The sequence below is a fragment of the Eptatretus burgeri genome, chromosome 9, assembly GCF_056783735.1.
Source record: "Eptatretus burgeri isolate ZD-2024b chromosome 9, Ebu_testis_v1, whole genome shotgun sequence".
NCBI lineage: Eukaryota > Metazoa > Chordata > Myxini > Myxiniformes > Myxinidae > Eptatretus > Eptatretus burgeri.
Window position 1 is genome coordinate 40,186,290 of NC_140969.1, and position 19,783 is coordinate 40,206,072.

The following is a 19,783-nucleotide window of genomic DNA, read 5'->3' on the forward strand; positions in this document are numbered from 1 at the left end:
ATCTGAGAATTTCAGGTGATTCTTCACCATTGAGAGATGGGGCCAAAAACAATATATTGCATAATATCTCAAAAAGTTATGGATGGATTCACACAAAACTTGGTGGACAGGTTGGGAGTGCTACCAGGAAGAAATGATTCAATTTTGGTGAAGATCCAAATCCAGATCTGGATACAAGAACTATTTAATCTTTAACTGATTCTTCACCATTGATATATGGAGCTAAAAACAATATTGCATGAAATCTCAAAAAGTTGAGGACAGATTCAGATGAAACTTGGTGGACAGGTTGGGTGTGTGACAAGGAATAAATGATTCGATTTTTGGTGAAGATCTGAATCCGGATTCGATAATTTTTCAGGTCATTCTTCACCATTGAGAGATGGGGCGAAAAACTATGGATAGCATGTTATCTCTAAAAGTTGTGGATGACTTGTGACAAAACGAGGTGGAAGAGTTGGTGAGGTGATAAGAACAAGCCGATTCAATTTTGGTTCAGGTCCAGAATCAGATCCGACCTTTCAGTGGCATACGAAATGTAAACTATTCAGCCTGGCGGAGGTATGTTCTCGACGGAGTGCCGTTCTGTTTCGCCAAGTTGTCAATCCATGAGTGATTTTTAATTTTTTGTTTGTTTCTTTGTCCGCACAGAACTTTATTATTTTTCTCCGCAACCGCTTAGCAGATCGAGACGAAATTTTCACCATAGGAGGGACTGACGCCTCAAGTAGAATGTTCTTTTGATAGTTATGGTGTCATCAGGTACAGTGTGGCAGCCATGTTGGAAAAATGGAAAAACTTTGGATCTCTATTTCTCTGAAACTGCACAAAGGAAAAAATTGAAACTTAGCACATGGCAAGTACTCCACATGGGGAATAAATGTAATTTTTAAGTGCCTTCGTTATGACGTCATAATGAAATATGTAGAACACCACACTGATCAGTATGAAAAATTTTGAAGGTTATCTAGGGATAAAATGGTGCACAGAAAAGATTTTGATGATGTCATCGGTCACGTGACGATCACGTGACGATTTTGATGATGACATCGGCAGCCATATTGTTTAAAAAAAAAAAAAACCTTCAAAAATCTTCTCTGAAATGGCTGAACATATCGAGGCAAAACTTTACATGTATGACTGCCTATCCATGAGGAACACTGTTCACACACATGACGTCATAGGTCACACATTTTGGCAGCCATATTGGATTTACCTGAAAACCTATAAAAATCTTCTTCTCCAGAACCACTGGAGAAATTGAGGGGAAACTCCACAGAAATGTTCCCCAAGCCATGGGTGTATAATTTTGTTCAGGAATAATTAATACGTCACATGGTTTGGCAGCCATATTGGATTAAAAAAGGTTTCTCTGGAACTGCTGAATCAATCGATGTGAAACTTCACATTTTGATTAAATAATGGTGGGGAGTACATATTTTACATTTCAAATTGATAGGACGCATGGTCTGGCAGCCAGAATTATTTAATTTTTTGATATGGGTTCTTTGTTTTTTTGAATAAGGCTCACTTGGTTGTACCTGGGTGGGTTTGAGGGTGGAAGAGTCGCAGCTGAAAATAATGCAAATCCGATCCAGGTTACTCCTGATGACTTCATCTTTGCTTTATGCTTGTTTGTGTTCCTTCTGATGACTCCAATGCAGGACTGTACCTAATTGTTCTTCCATTTGATTTGAATTGAATATATTTTAATCCCATTCTAAATTCAATTTAATAATAATAAATGTCATGGGTCAGGGTCAGGTGTTCGATCAAAGAGGGGTTGCATCAAAGCGGGACGTCTTGGTACCCAGTCATCACTGCCAGCAGTTATAAAGTGGCAATTCTAATTATTTCTTATTAATTATGTAACACACCAGTGCACAAACACCACACAAAACAAGACCTGACAAGGGTCTGCAATCTCTGATTGCTCTTTTTATTGTTCAAAAATGTATTTGGCCCGATATGTTCTCCTGGATCAGGCATTGCGTGGCAGAGGTATGAGCTCTTCCGAATGCCCTTTTAGATTTTCCTGTACAAGCCACTGGAGGTGAAGTAAGGAAGGGTGTGGGATTGTTTTCATGGAATCATCTGCATCGTTCCCTGGCATGCTGTCTGAAGGGCAGGATTATACCCTGTTGGACATCTCTTCACATCTTCGTGGCACTAACAATCCAAAGCCACAATTTTCTATCAAGTGGCTCAGAATTATTGTCAGAGCATGAAATGATTTCAGCATCTTCTTTGGCCACCCAACTTTTCTAATCTCAGATGATCAATAAGAATTTGAGATGAGTTGGTAATTCCATATATTCTAAATGGTATTATCGATACTACATGTACTGTATTCACAATGTCGTCAAAGTCTCTGGTGGCAAAACATGCAATAATGTGTGTGTTTCTTAAAAAGATTTGCCAAGTTGTGTAAATGATTTGGCCCCAAAAAAGTAACTGAATCTTCTTTGAATAATTCAATTATTTAATCTGTATATTATCAACAGCCCCTGTACTCAAAGGGATTTCAAAATCAAACTATCATAAGCTGTTGCATATTCCCAGTTTTAGACGGCAGATAAAAATTGTACGAATACAAGTTAAAACTTATTACTCTCCATTTCCTCCCAAATGCCTGTCAGGCTCAAGGAAATCTTCAAGTCATGCATCTTTTGCAGCGACAGTATCAACGAATACGCCGGGCATGGGTTATTCCACCCATCAGCATTCTCGAAAATGAAAGACGCTTGCCCAAAGCTCTTGTGCAGGTCAGAATGGTAATCTCTACAAGTCTTTCAAGGTTGGCACAGACATTTTATTTTACAAAATTCAAAAGGTATATATACATCTATACATACATATATATACATATATATATATATATATATATATATATATATATATATATATATATATACAAAATATTTCATACATACATGGTCATGTAAGTGCAACAAAGAGAACAGCAGGAGAAAGGGTAAATGCCAATATCTGGGCAAAGGGAGAAGGTTGACAAACAAGAGATGCAGGTAATGATGAGGGGTAGGGGAAAACACAAGGGGTGGACAAGATGGCTACGTAAACAAAATTTTGGTCGGGGAGGGGGTGGTTTAATGGGTGTAGAAAAGATTATGGCTTTGGATGGGGGGGAATCACGCCTTGTACTATCAGCCGAGATAGCACACACGTGATGGTATATGTGGGAAGATTGAAGAAACTGCACCTACTCAAAATTTTCCCCTACTAAACGTTTGCACTTTTCTCATCGGTGTGTTAGCACCTTGATGCCATCTACATAGAAACCTTAGGGACAGGTACGCAGTCATTTCAGGGAATGTGCCTTGGGGGCTTCATCATTCAGAGGCTTAATGCCAAGCATATGTTCTTTGAGTCGTCCGAAGAGATGAAAATCAAGTCTGGACTGTGTGGGGAATGATTTATGACTTCCCAAGCCATCTACATGCTGGAGTAGTGGTGGTTATTACCCCACGCACATGAAGCAAAAAGTGGGGTGAAGCAATTGGTTAACTTTGTCTGTCTGTCTGCCATTATCAGTCTATGATCAAGGAACAAATTTATTTAAAATCGAATGTTATATTTTGAACAATATCAAACATGAATCGGAACATGAATCAGAATGCAAACTTGCAGTTTCGCAGTATTTTGGTTCTGAATTTGGCAAATTGTTCAGAATCTCGTCCCAATCGCACATGAGCAGAGAGGAGTAAGGTCATTACTTTACTCTGTCTGCCTGTCAAACAAAATTGAAAATCATTCCAAACAGGAAACTTACTGTTTTTAAGGATGTCATAAAGGATAAAAACAACAGGCATGATTAATGAATGTAACAAGTTAAATAAGGTGGTGTAAGAGACGATGCATCAACTGCTGTAAACTTCCAAAAAAAAAAAATTTGTTTTTTTTTTCTACAACCTTTAAAACCTTAATTTTATTTCAATCTATTAATTATATACTTGAACACCGTAGAACACAAATCGCCGTTTTGTCACTTTCAAAACCTTCCTTTTATCATTACTTGGTCAAAATATTACTGCATTTTATGTCATCTCGACCAATCAAATTTGCCACTTGCTCTCTCATACAAAATGGCAGCTCATAGGAAACATATATCATGCTCGGAGATGCAATAAGGATAAGCAAGAGTTTAGAAGACGCTTCCTTTGTCATTTTTTTTCTCAAAATTGCACGGGGTAAGGTGTTTCTATGAACTCTCTCATATTTGTCATGCAAGGGAAAGCATTGTCGTGCGGCAAAGTCACACTCTGATATAGCACACTTGGCCATCATCTGCAAATGCCTGTTTGACTTGAATGCATATAACAAACCATTGTATGCAATGATGCTTTTCCTATATTTAAGAAATTCCACAATAATGAAACTGTTGAGGTCTGAATACTTGCAATAAGATTTCTGGTTGATTGATAGACCTTGAATTTTTTTGGGTTACGGAGACAAAGAATGTCTCCATTCACTTTTGCTCCGCCATGAAATTATGGAACCAGTTCTCATAACATGACACAATCTTCTTCGAGATATAGTCTCTCTGCATATCGTGCTTTTCCAGTTCTGTTGCAATGACCACAAGATGTTCACTTTTAATCATACATATAAGCTCGTTTGGTACCCGCCTTGTACTAACAAACCTTAATGTCCCCCACCCCACCACCAATGTCAGAGAAAGGGGACAATAAAATGAGCTCTGTCCGATTGACTGACCAATCATCCATCCATCTACTTTTGTGCATGCGATATTTAAAAAACCGTTGAACAAATAATTTAGCTTTACTATTTCAGATATCTATTTCTCATGACGTTTTCTCAACCTGATTAGATCACGACGATGATTGGCTGAATGATGTTACCATGGCAGCCATCTCAGTAACTTGGCTTGTGTACATGATATTTCAAAAACTCTTCAAGATTTAGCTTTCAAATTACAGAGATCAATTCCCCATCCCACCCAAAAGACGGGGTCCTAGAGTATCAGCTCCTTGTTGAATTTCAAACGAAAATAAATGGTGTTTCCACACTTGCAATACTGATATTCAATTCTCATGAATTTCAAGTATCGTAACCTGGTGATTCTCCAAAATTTACTGTTTAACACATTTGAATGTTCACTTGAATGACAGCAGTTCGTTGCATGTGAGCATAGTCAAGATCGCTCACCAATTCACGGTCATATTTTTTTAACTGGGTGCACGATTTCAACACACAACTGCAAGAAAGACAATCATCATCAAATTGAAGAGACAGTCCACTGTGAATTCTCACTGGTTTGATGTTTCCTTCACAAGGAACTTAATGATATACCTCTGTTCCACAACACATGTGACTGCGTTGGCCTCAATATTGAGTTGACCCACAATGCATTAACCATAATTGATTATTTTTAATCAGGTGGATCAGATTATTTTTAATATTTAATTATTGACCAACTTCCTGCATACGCAACCAATCAAAAGTTTTAGAACACCCCCATTTTTCCAGTTTTTACTGAAATTTAAGCAGTTCAAGAACAGTGAATAACCTGAAATGATACAAAGCTAAGCAGTAAACTGCCAGAGGTTAATAAAAAAAGTTTAGGTTACCAAAAACTGAAAAATAATGTAAATTTCAGAGTTGTTAAAAAAAAGTCCATTTTCAGGGAACAACTAATGGGTTCACAACTGCAGCTGTTCTGCAGCAATGGAAGTAAATTAAGCCTTGAAAGTTGATGCAAACAATTCCTACAGGTGTCCCAACTTTTGTTGATTAATTATAAACCCTCTGTCTGTATAAAAGCAGTGGTGGAACAGAATGTGTTGCTACAACCTCTGAAGCATTATTTGGACAATATTGCACTGCAGGAAGTAGTATATTGCTTTTATTATGGCGAGAAAAAGTTAATTAACAAAGGAAGACAAACAGACCATTATCTATATACTGTATTACTAAAACTCTCATCTTGTATGTATGTATGTATGTATGTATGTATGTATGTGTGTATGTATGTCTGTATGTCTGTATGTATGTTCCCGAAATACAGCCAAAACTGAACAGGATAGCGCAAAAATTTTCGGCCCATCTTATCCACCATTCTCCTGCGGTGTGCAGTATCAAGTTTCATTCAAATTGGGAAATGGAAAAAATTATTAAAAATCTATTCCCGATTCAGTCAAGTCCTTTTCAGGAGAATTTGATCAATGCAAACAACCTCTGCAGTATAGTTCGCTGGAGCTATCTTGTTTTTTTTTTCTTGAAATTATTTATTTTAAAATCTCAAACATTTAGTATAGACAAAGAACGATTTATTTTTTCAGCATAAAATATACATCGCCATTTTGATCTAATACTTCCATGTTCATTAATAAATAAAATTGTGTTTAGAAGATTACGCACAATAATTTCTTCGACTTTCTTTTCTCTGTTCTTTTTTTACATTGACGCGCAATATCAAGTTTTATTCAAATCTGGCAACGAAAAGAATGATTAAAAAACCAATTCACGATTCAGTCAAGTACTCTTCGGGATTATTTGATCAATGCAAACAACTTCAGCGGTATAGTTCGCTGGAGCTATCCCTTTTTATTTCTTATGAAATCTAAAGATTTAGTAAGTATATTGATGACTTCCGTCATCTGTTTGTGTGTTTGTGTGTTTGTGTGTTTGTTTGTGTGTTTGTGTGTTTGTTTGTGTGTGTGTGCTTGTTTGTTTGTTTGTGTGTTTGTTTGTTTGTAGGCACGATAACTCGCGAACGGAAGAAGCTACCAATGTCAAATTACACCACGTGATTCAGGAGGGTGATGGCTCGTGCTGATTAGATTTTGGTCAAAATCGGTCAAATGTCAAGGTCACAGTGAGGTCAAACATTCGATTTTTGATGGTTTGGTACAAAATCATCATAGAAACTTCTGGTTTGCGTCGCTACCTTCTCTCGAGAGACAGCTTTTATTAGACAAGGTCAGAGGTCAAGTTGATGATTTCGTAAGTACCAGTCTATGACTGCTTGTTTATATATTTTATTTTTTTATTTTTGAAATGATTTTTTAATCAACCGCTGTCACAACGGGAACCCAACAGGTTCACGGGTCATCTAGTAATCCTTAAAATTGGAGGTCTTTCCTTTAGAGAAATAGCAAAGCAAGCCAAGGACGGTGTCAGTGAGTACAGTTTCTTTCACCATCAAAAGGTACTTGGAAACTGGAGGAAACTCTGACAGGAAGAGGTCTGGCAGACTCAAAGCCACAACAAAATGAGAAGACAAGTTTCTGAGAGTCAACAGCTTGTGTGATAGGCGGCTCACAGGACAGCAGCTTCAACCACAGCTTAACACCGGTCGAAGTAAGGAAGTCTCAGTTTCAACTATGAAGAGAAGACTTCGAACTGCAGGTTTGACAGGTCGAGTGGCAGTAAAAAAAGCCATTGCTAAGATGGCAAAATAAGAAAAGAGGCTTGTCTGGGCCATGAAAGTACCGCCAGTGGACTACTGAAAACTGGAAGAAGGTCTTATGGACCGATGAATCAAAATTTGAAATCTTCGATTCATCACGCAGGGTTTTTGTATGCCGTCGAGTAGGCAAAAGGATGGTTCCTAGGTGTGTGACACCAACTGTCAAACATGGAGGAGGAAGCGTGATGATCTGGGGCTCTTTTACTGGATCCAGAGTCGGCGACTTGCACAGAGTGACTGGCACACTGAACCAAAAGGGTTTATCATGGTATTATGATACCATGATATTCCACAAGAGTCATGTCAGGCTGTCAGGCTGTCAGGCAGTATTATGATACCCAATCGATTTGCTCGATTTTGACAATGCTCGATGCCATTATGCCCACACTTTGCTGTTAACACAGCATTTTGCAGCGCCATGCAATACCCTCTGGTCTATGCCTAGTTGGTCAGGGGTTCATCCTGCAGCAAGATAACGACCCAAAACATACCTCCAGACTATGTCAGAACTACCTTAGAAGAAACGAACAAGACAGTGGGCTTCAAATCATGGAATGGCCAGCACAGTCTCCAGACTTAAACCCCATCGAGCTGGTTTGGGATGAATTGGACAGAAGGGTGAAAGCAAAGCAGCCTACAAGTGCAACACATTTGTGGGAACTTCTGCAACAGTGTTGGGGAGAACTTTCCGAACAATATTTGATTTCCATTGAAGAAAGAATGCCGCGAGTCTGTTCGGCTGTTATATCTGCAAAAGGTGGCTACTTTGATGAGTCAAAAATTTAGATTAAATTTTGTTTAACAAAACGATTCCATGATTTCTTTTTTTATCTGCAATTGTTTATTTGTTCTGTACTTTAATTGCAGAGTACATTGAAACATTAAACTGCTTAAATTTCAGTAAAAACTGGAAAAATGGGGGTGTTCGAAAACTTTCGACCGGTAGTGTACAGTAACTTACTTAGCATAAACAATAATATTGCACAAAATGTCAACATTTGATTTTAATCTTTACATGTTCCACAATAAAAATTCCATGCAACTTTGAACTGCCCTGACATAAACTTCATGATGATCAAAGTTTGAAGCGAAGAACAGTGCATAAGGAACTGAAGATGGTTGAGCAAAATGGAAGGCCAGAAAATGATAGTGGAGAGAATGGATGATTTGTTATTGGACCAAGTTTACTAAGATGCTGAAAAGATTACTGTTGACTATTATTTGAGCATTAAATGACACAAAAGTCATGGTAAAATTATGGTGGTGCCCTTGTGTGACAATGTTCAATGCTTGAACCCCACAACAGATCCGCTCAGATAAAGGGGGTGACGGAGTCATCTACAGCATCAAAGGTCCTGGAGTGGACCAGCCTCCGCTGGGAATTTTTAGCATAGACCACATAACAGGACGTGTTTTTCTACAACAAACCCTGGATCGAGAAGAGCGAGATCGTTATCAGGTGTGCACGGGATGGTTTTAGAGGGAAAGGGAGCCGGAAAGTTTCATTCTCCTTTAATCCTCATGATGACGCAAGTAATAATTCTTAGAAAATATGGTGCTGGTGGTGACAGGTGAGATAATGTTTTTGATAACTAATCAAGTGATACCAATTAAGTTTCAGAACTACATTTATTTATGCTCTCATATTGAGGCGTTCATTGTTTTGTTTTTTTTAATAGCAAAGGAAAAGTAAAAATTGAAAGGGTGACCAGGACAGGATAAATGCGAGCTGCAATTTGATGTTTTGTAAAATCCTTAGATACTGATATGGCATGCAATGTCAGCTGACATTTGAAACCGACGCCATTTGGACAGCACATGCTGATTAACAGTTTGAACCCATGAGACAAGTTCATAATGAACACCACCATATTTGGCAGCACACACACACATGCCTCTCTCCCCCTTTCCTCCTTTACCCTGTTCACACACATCTTGTCCCCATTTTCTTTCCCTTCTCTCCCCTATAATCCCCTATGCTCTCTTTCCTACCTTATCCTCCCCATTCCTTTTCTCAAATTTATTTCTGTCAATTTTCCCTCCTATCTCCCACGTTATACAAGTGAAAGGAAGATGTTTGAATGTCATTAAAATCATATGTCGTGAAAATAATTATGTTTTCTTTACTTGCATTCCACCTCACTTTCCATAACGAATATTTCGGTATTTTCTTAACATGAAATCAGAACGAACAACTAATCTTTGTCAATGGTCACATAATTTTTAAAATGATTGGAAATGATAAATAACATTCTCCCCATTATCCTTTTTTAAAAACAATTTATGAATTTCTGTAATTTTCCCCAAATAGAACAAAAACATTATGTTGAAGCCTCATCCCTGCTCACGGAAGGTGACGTTCATTTTATTTATTTGTATGCAGCCTGTTCAACACAACAAAATGTGAATCATTTATCTGAGGGCACGGCTGTACCGCTGATGCAATGTCCCTGTTACCAGTAAGCTGGTACTCATTTTGCCGACCTCAGAAATATGACAGGCTGAGTCAACCCTATATGGTGTTAATTACAACAGCACAACAGGTGCTTCAACGCAAGACCCGAACATCATATGCCAGCCACCTTAACCATTAAGCCAACACCAGGCCTCAATGGGTTACATGACCAAAGACGATGGCCCATCGTGCGATGTTGCATGGGCATGAGTGTTTATAAGACTCTTCAAGCCCATCAAACCTGCAAAATCATGCCAACATCTTAGTTCTTCATCACTCCCAGATACCTATCCAACTAAATATTAAACTATCCCTACACTCTATGGTCACTATCCTTGCAGGGAGACCATTTCATGCATTCATCTTTTAGCTTTTATGGCGGTATGATTCGAGAAGTGTGTGAGGGTTTTTGTCGTTTCCAGACAGTGTACAGACGGTAAGTGTTACATTGCATGTTTACATATACAGTACATTTGGACCCCTGTATAAGGTACCTTAGTTTGTACAAACATTCAGAACACGATTTAGTCAATGCATATTTATTCTGTATTCACAATCCACATTGCTGGAAAATCCAGATAGAAAGTGATCACTTTGTGCCGACAAGAGAAACGCAATCACAAAACATCAGGAAGTTAGAAAATTGTCAAAATACAGATGAGATTGCCAAAAATATTATCAAAAACGTCAACAGAAACAATCATTTTATTATTTCCTGTGTTTTTGCATCGCCCTGGTGGTGAAATACACTACCCAAGGAAGAAGGATGGAAGCACCCAGCTGGGAGAGGCATGCTTGGAACAGTCAGGGGAAGATAATCAGAGAGTAACATAAAATGGAATTTAGGTTTTGGGAAATGTAAAAATCACTGGTTCTACAATTAACAGTCTGCTGCATTCACTGTATGGTTAGTAAGCCTTTCACAGCAGCATTTTGTCGACTTAGTAAGGCATGCCTTCTTCATGATCTGTTAAAATCATGAAAAATGACTGTTGTACTGCACTGTACTGCATTTAACGTCAGATCAGGAATTCTACTCAGATCAGACATAGAATCGCTATCTCTCGCACAGCCTATTACACAATCGTTACTCACCTAAATTTGATCAGTGTATCAAAAAGTAAAATGCTAACGTAACCTGATAACTCGAATTGCCTCTGTTAATGACAAGCAACATACGAACAGATACAAGAACATGACAATCTCTGTTTGTTTCGACTTCAGTTTACAAATTCCAAATCCACCCCTTACCATTTTGTCTTCGATTTAGAATCATAAACTACCCCTCTTACCACTGCCCAGAAAGCCGTCAAAAAGTCAACCATATTATTTTAAAAACATAACAAAAAAAAAAATGATATAAAAAGTTAGAAAAAAAGAAACCCATCTAGTTTTATCTTTCAACTTTTGACGAATTTACATGTAAAATTACTATACGAGAACTTGGAAGTCGTTAGATAAAAAGCTTATTCTGACCATGCACTATGGATTTACATTATTTATTTAGCTGCTTGCAGAATGTAAGCACAACCACTTTAAAAAAAAAATTTTTAATTGTACATACTGTCGAGGCTCATATGAGAGTTAACACACAGAAATGCACAACAAGGGGAGCAGGAGACAAGAGGGGCTGGAGAGGGAAGGACAAAAAACAGTGGGGAACAGAGACATGAGGAGGTCTGTGGAAGGGGTGAGGGATGGGGTGGGGTACACAGGATAAACAAGATGGACACTACAGGGACTTTCAGATCCTTACACAACAGGGACTTTCAGGAAGGAAAGTAGGGAATTTGAAGGAGGTGGGTTTGGGGTGGATTAACGAGGGTTGAAAAGATTATGGTTTTAGATGGGGGAAGATAAGAGATGCTGGTGAACAGCTGTCTCTCAATTAGAAAGAATCAATTAATAAATTATAGTCTCCAGATCTGAATATTCCTGGTGTTGGCTTAATGGATAGGGTGGTGGACTTGGGATCCAAGGATCCTGAGTTCAAATCCTGCTCAGCCTTTGAATTAATACCAGGTGGGGTTGACTCTGCCTGTTATCCTTCTGAGGTTGGCAAAATGAGTGCGAGCTTGCTGGTATCCTGTGTCGGAGTGGAAACCCGTCCGGGATTGTGCCCAATAGCCCAGGAGACTGCTAAGGCAGCACCAACGCTCTGCACATAGTATGGTCCTGATGGATGGATGGATCACAATCCTCAAGAAAATATAATCAACTTGTCTTTGTCAAACATTCAACCTGCCCACCAAGTTTTGTCCTAATTCGTCCATAACCTTTTGAGATGTCATGCTCACAGACAGACAGACAAACATAGATGAAAACTCAACCTACACTTTCAGTGCTGGAGGTAATGAATTAATTGAGTGGTGTGATGAAGAGACGAATTGTCACAAGTATAAAAACTAGAATCAATGTGTGAGATGCCTTTCCAACCAGGCATTTGAAAGAAAACGAGCAGTTTCATAGTTCTTGCATTCTTTTAGACTCGACAGGATGTTTTAGGGCCATTCATGTATTGTGTCCATAATATAGCAGAAGTATTGCACACCCCCTCCCTGTATGCACCTTCACTCTCATCTTTTCCCATAATCTTTTTCCTTTCCTTCCCTAACCCTGACTTGTCCTCAAAATTCTTACTCCTTCTCCAGCCTCTCGGTTTTCTTGCTCTCTGGTATAATTCTTCATCCTAATTTATTTTCCCCCTCCTTTCTTCCTTTGCATATAATATGAAAAAGATTAAATAGCCTGTTTTATGTCCTCCTATAATTGCTTTTGTTAATTTGAAACTCAAAACATACAGCACCTTCACAAAGTATTCGCACCAATTGACTTTTTCACATTTTATTGTGTTACAGCCGAAATTGAAAATGCGTTTAATTCAATAAAATTCCTCACTGATCGACACAAAATAAACCACAATGTCAAAATGGAAACATGTTTTCAGAATTTTTTACAAATTAATTAAAAATGAGAAGATGAAATGTCTTGCCTCAATAAGTATTCAGCCCCATGAGTCCAATACTTTGTATAAGCACCTTTGGCAGCGATTACAGCTTTGAGTCTTCTTGGGTATGTTTGTATCAGCTTTGCATATCTGAATTTGGGGATTTTCTCCCATTCTTCCTTGCAAATTTGCTCAAGCTCTGTCAAATTGGATGGGGAGCGTCGGTGAACAGCAATCTTCATTTCTCTCCGCAGATTCTCAATGCGATTCAAGTCTGGGCTTTGGTTGAGCCACTCAAGGACTTTCACATTGTTGTTCTGAAGCCATTCCAGTGTTGCTTTGACTGTTTGCTTGGGGTCATTGTCCTGTTGGAATGTAAATTTTCGCCAAAGTCTAAGGTTGTTTGCACTCTGAAGCAGGTACTCCTCATGGATTTGCCTGTATTTGGCTCCATTAATTGTTCCCTCTATCCTTGCAAGTCTCCCAGTGCATGTCACAGAAAAGCATTCCCAAAGCATGATTCTGTCACTATAATGTTTCACTGTACGGATCGTGTTAGATGGGTGATGAGCTGTGCTCGGTTTTCACCAGAAATAGCGCTTTGCATTCAGGCCAAAGATATCTCAACCAATGGTACTCCATCTCTTCTGGATCTGATTTTGACCAATTTCCCTGAAAATATCTGTTGTTCTTCCTCCGCTTTAATCAGTTCATCTGACCACATGCTTGTCAAAGTGGACATCTCTCTGGCTGTTATTAGAGAACCACCTCACCGCCGTCGAGTCTGGCATTTCACTCAGGCTGACTGGCAGGGACTTCAAGCAGCCAACAAACTTCTAGACTGGTCTCCCATCTCTACTTTCTCCGACATCAACTCATCCTGGGAATTCTTTCAAATAAACTTGCTCTCTCTCATCTCATCTTCAGTTCTCCGATCCTTCCTCCTGCCCATGGTACCCTGAAGCTTGTGGCGAGGCAGTTGTCCTGAAACAACTTGCCTTCGCCTCATGGAAGGCTGATCCAACTGAGGGCAATCTCAGTTCCTTCCACAAGTTCGTAACAAGTGTGTATCTTCCGTCAGCAGAGCCAGAAAATAACACCTTTCTAATCTCAAGTCGGAACTCTCAAACCTGTCTCCCTTCTCGAAATCCTAGTGGCATCTAGCTAAGTCTGTTTCTGGCGTATGTTCCCCCTCCATTCCCTCCCTTACCTCAAATGGCCACACAGCTGACACCGCACGTGAAAAGGCTGAATGCCTAACCTCGGTGTTTGCATCAAAACTTTGTGTCCAAAAACCATCGCTTTCTGTTCCCACCTTACCCAGTCGCACCCAACTGTCCCTGGACTCTGTGTCCTTCTCTCCTGACAAGGTGGAGAGCTTGCTGTCAAACCTCAACTCAGATTCTGCAACCGGTCTAGACAGCATCAGCCCACGTGTCCTAAAAACGTGCTCCTCTGCTCTTGCTCATCCTCTCTCTGTTCTATTCACCCTCTCATTTGCTCAAGGTCATCTGCCATCTGCTTGGAAATCAGCAAATATTTCCGCTCTGCATAAAAAAGGTGCAAAAACAGATCCCTGCAACTACAGATGAATCGACCTTCCATCAATCATCAGCAAGGTTATGGAATCCATCATCGCTTCAGACATCAAATCCTTCCTCTTCTCCAATGGCTTGATTTCCGATCATCAATTTGGTTTCAGACCAGATCACTCTACCCTGGATATGCTGCTTCTGTTCTCCCAACAATGGAAGGAGATCCTCAATGCCAGACATGAAATCAGAGCCGTATCCCGAGACAAATCACGTGCCTTTGATATGGTCTGGCACCCTGCCCTGCTCACCAAACTCTCTTCCCATGGTATCCAAGGCCATTTCCACTCATGGCTCACAGACTTCCTCTCCTGTCGCAGCCAACGTGTGGCCCGAAATGGAGTTCTCTCATTCCCTCTTCCTGCCCAGGCTGAAGTTCCTCAAGGTAGCATTCTGGGCCCTGTTCCTTTTCTGATTTTCATCATTGATCTCTCTGACTCTCTGGAACATCCTCTTGATCTCTTTGCTGATGACTTCACCCTCTGCCGTACCATCTCTCATCCCTCAGATCAGCAAGCAGAAGCCTCTTCACTCTGCAGATCTGCATAAATTCACAAACTGGCCCAACCCGTGTAACATGTCTTTCAATCCTGAGAAATCTTACTCTCTCACCATGTCTCTCTGAAAGGACCCTCTGGAACACCCCCCCCCCCTTTTCCCCAATCTACTTTCTCAACAATCGTCTTGAAATCCTTTCCTTCAAGCTTCTGGGTCTCACTATCTGCCATCATCTTCCCTGGGAAAGCCACAGTTCCAAGCTGGCCTCCAAAGCCAGTTGCCGAGTGGGCATCATCCATCGTGCAAAGTCCTTCCTTGGCACACCTGAGCTCCTTACCACATACAAAGCTCTTGTCTGCAACCTGATGGAGTACTGCTCTCCCCTCTGGGCTGGTGCTCCCGCATCTCACCTTTCTTGGCTTCACGCTGTGGAAACCAAGGCATTTAGGATCATTGGTATCTCCTGCGATGAGGCTGAGTCTTTGGGTCTCTCTCTCTCTCTCTCTCTCTCTCTCTCTCTCTCTCTCTCTCTCTCTCTCTCTCTCTCTCTCTCTCTCTCTCTCTCTCTCTCTCTCTCTCTCTCTCTCTCTCTCTCATCACTGGAAGATCAGTGGTCTTTCTGTGTTCTACAGTCTCCTCTCCGGCCTCACCCCCTCCTCTGTCTGAGATATTTCCACAGGGCGCTCAAGGTCCGCCAGAAACCCCCTTCTGGTAAAACTACCAAAATCAAGAATCACTGCTCACTTTCATTCCTCTTATTTTTTTTCCCCACCTTTGGAACAAACTCCCACACTCTCTTCAATCCCACTCTTCCCTCTAGGTCTTCAAAACAACAGCCAAAAACGATAAAAAGCACGATTTTTCAAAAATTGGTGGACAGATTATGACAAAACATAGTGAATGAGTTGGGTAGGTAGGAAGAACAGGCCAATTATATTTTGGTTAAGGTCCAGATGCATATCCAGCCCATCAGTTGGATACAAAACGTAAACTGTTCAACCTGGCGGAGGTATGTGCTCCACCTCGTGACGTTCGAGTTTTATATATATATATATATATATATATATATATATATATATATATATATATTTTTTTTTTTTCTTTTGTTTCGAGAATTATTAGTATATGCAGGATTTTTGATTTTCCCTTATGAATTACGAACCGCCAAGAACCTATTCCCCTTGAAACAATGCCTCAACATTCATGGCATTTTCCAGGAATGTCTCCCCTGCAAATAGCTGGGTCTGACAGTATTACACGAGGATCCTTAATTCTACACAAGGATCCATCATTTATACAAAAACAGTCTTACTTGCTTAATTGAAGAGTTTTTGACACAAAAGGATGCTCTCAACTCCTTGATTCATTCAAAAATAGAAGTGTTTTTGTGATTTCTTGTTTTTTTTTTTAATTTTCTTCATCACCTCCATATTTTACATAATCCAAAGATCAAAGATTTTATGTGAATGTACTTTGATCTACAAACCTTTTCATCATAACCATCATTGGAAATAGATTATAAAGCAAAAAGTACAAGTTGTTTGTATCTGTAGATTACAATTTGACATAAATTTAAAAGTTGCTTGGTTAATTGACATACAGTGTTATTTTTGTATTGTAATACTCATATGTTGTTTATTCAATAGATCACAGCTTATGCACTGGATCACTTGGGCACCACATTGGAGACACCAGTGGAACTGGACATAGTTGTGCTTGATCAAAATGACAACAGGCCAGTCTTTCATGGAACGCATTTCTTTGGATCTGTTCCTGAGAACTCAGAGCCAGGTGGATTTCAAGTAATTTAATGTTAAATAATTACATTGGAAACCCACGGAATTGGAGGTTTGAATGGAGCTCAGCCAAATGGGCTACGTTAGTGCTGAGATGGAAAGGCCAAATTTAAAATCACACACACAATATACATCCATATTGATATGTGATTATACATAAACTCTATGTGATGATACATAACACACACACACACACACACACACACACACACACACACACACACACACACACACACACACACACACACACACACACACACACACACACACACACACACACACACACACACATTATACATCCATATTGATATGTGATTATACATAAACTCTATGTGATGATACATAACACACACACACACACACACACACACACACACACACACACACACACACACACACACACACACACACACACACACACACACACACAATATACATCCATATTGATATGTGATTATACATAAACTCTATGTGATGATACATAACACACACACACACACACACACACACACACACACACAATATACATCCATATTGATATGTGATTATACATAAACTCTATGTGATGATACATAACACACACACACACACACACACACACACACACACACACACACACACACACACACACACACACACACACACACACACACACTATACATCCATATTGATATGTGATTATACATAAACTCTATGTGATGATACATAACACACACACACACACACACACACACACACACACACACACACACACACACACACACACACACACACACACACACACACACACACATTATACATCCATATTGATATGTGATTATACATAAACTCTATGTGATGATACATAACACACACACACACACACACACACACACACACACACACACACACACACACACACACACACAGACACACACACACACACACACACACACACACACACACTATACATCCATATTGATATGTCATTATACATAAACTGTATGTGATGATACATATCACACACACACACACACACACACACACACACACACACACACACACACACACACACACACACACACACACACACACACACACACACACACCTTTAATTTCCAGGTGGACAAGGCCAATGTGTTTTTCACAAGGGACTTGTTTTTTTTGGGATCCCAAATACCATGTCTTCCGACCCAGGAACCTTTGTGATGCAAGTCACTGCAACTGACGCTGATGATCCTAACACCTTTAATGGTGCTTTGCGATATCGCTTGATTGGTCAGACGCCAGGCTGGACACAGACGGACGTGTTCACCATTGATGAACAGACAGGAGATATTCGCACCCTTGCAGCTGGGCTGGACAGAGAGGTAAGGCTATGAATTTACACCTTGTTTCCTAGTTAATGGACAAGAACATACTAAGTTATTCAACTTGTAAGACAGTTGGAAGATTGCCTAGTCACAGAACCAAATATATAGATAATTAAATCAAACTGAATGTTGCATAACTGCTTACATCAACAGACGTGTAAAGTCGAATGTTTTCTTGAAGTTTCATGTTTTTTCCTCTTCTAAGTTCACTTTAATAGGAGAAGGTAACCCAAGGCACCAAAAGACTCAACGTCGAGTACAGCTAATTTTGTCCTTACGGTCATGCCCTCAGCACATCCCCAGTTACAACCTAACGGTGCAAGTGTCAGACATGGCTGATTGGACAGTGGGACTCACCAACACAGCCACTGCATCCATCATGATATCTGACAGAAACGACAACTTGCCCAGCTTTACGACTGATACGGTACAGATTTCACAGTCAAACAACCCTAACACTATCCCCACTACCTTCTCATTCCCACTCATATCAATTAATGCTTGCTTTTTCTTGAACATTGCTGTGTCCCCCTCCTTATTTCCTTTTTACAGACCTTCCCTGGCTGCTGCTATTTTCCACACACATTTATTTTGCAAATTACATTTGCATCGCGTTCTCTCAAAATATGTGCATCTGCCTCATCTTCATCTTGTGCAAGATGTCTACATAAAAATTAGTTTGTCTAACTCCCTTTCCCTCTCTGCCCCAGTGAATCATCACCTGCTTTACAACTACCATATTATTGATACGTTTGTGGGTTAAATAGATGGACCTATTGAAACTTGCAAGTACTGTACATCATTGTCTTTTTGCGCACATAATATGGGGATTAATTAAAAAAAAAAAAAATATATATATATATATATATATATATATATATATATATATATATATATATATATATATATATATATATATATATATATATATATATATATATATATATATATATATATATATGACATCATCTTCTTCATCTGCATTGTCAAAACTTGGGAAAGTTCAAATTTCATGGACAATTGAGAAATCAAATACCTATATGGAGCCATCTATATATCATGTACGCAAGAGGCAGTCCTTTTGTGCCGCCACGAAACCTTTGTTCCCATAAAAAGGTTCCACAATGATACCTGCAATGTGCTTCCTCTTTTCAAAACCTCTTTCCACACCATCAAAACGTTCTTAAACAGTCAATAAATAATGGGCAAAAGTTTCTCAATGTTAAACCTCTCAACTTTCATTGTCCGAATTAATGAACCTTTTGGAAATTGAAACCAAATCTTGTTACCTCTACCACCGAAGGAGAAGGAGGTGATGTTTTCACCCCTTTCTGTCTGTTTGTGCACAGGATATCTCAAAAAGTTGCAGACGGATCCCAATGAAATTTTGTGGACAGCTTGGGTATATGTCAAGGACAAACTGATTCGATTTTGGTGAAGATCCGGATCTGGATCTGACTATGAGAATCTTTTAAGTGATTCTTCACCATTGAGGGATCGGGCCAAAAAACGATATGTAGTACGATATGTCAAAAAGTTGTGGACGGATTCAGATGAAACTTGGTGGACACGTTTGGTGTGTCGCAAGGAAGAATCAAATTCAGATGAAACTTGGTGGACACCTTTGGTGTGTCGCAAGGAAGAATCGATTCGATTTTGGTGAAGATCCGAATCCGGATCTGGATACGATAAC

General features: G+C 39.5%; 1 protein-coding gene across 5 annotated transcripts in view; it reads left to right on the forward strand.

Moving 5' to 3' along the window:
• The window catches only part of LOC147019985 (cadherin-15-like), a 74,097-nt gene that overhangs the window by 12,318 nt on the left and 41,996 nt on the right, over positions 1 to 19,783 (forward strand). For 4 of the 5 annotated variants that reach the window (XM_085894885.1, XM_085894887.1, XM_085894888.1 and 1 more), the window contains exons 2-6: positions 2,640 to 2,774; positions 8,757 to 8,909; positions 16,589 to 16,733; positions 17,915 to 18,087; positions 18,383 to 18,517. In XM_085894885.1, coding sequence (XP_085751011.1) covers positions 2,640 to 2,774; positions 8,757 to 8,909; positions 16,589 to 16,733; positions 17,915 to 18,087; positions 18,383 to 18,517 — 741 coding nt within the window. The remainder of the gene's footprint in view (positions 1 to 2,639; positions 2,775 to 8,756; positions 8,910 to 16,588; positions 16,734 to 17,914; positions 18,088 to 18,382; positions 18,518 to 19,783) is intronic. The other variant, XM_085894886.1, reaches the window with a different exon arrangement.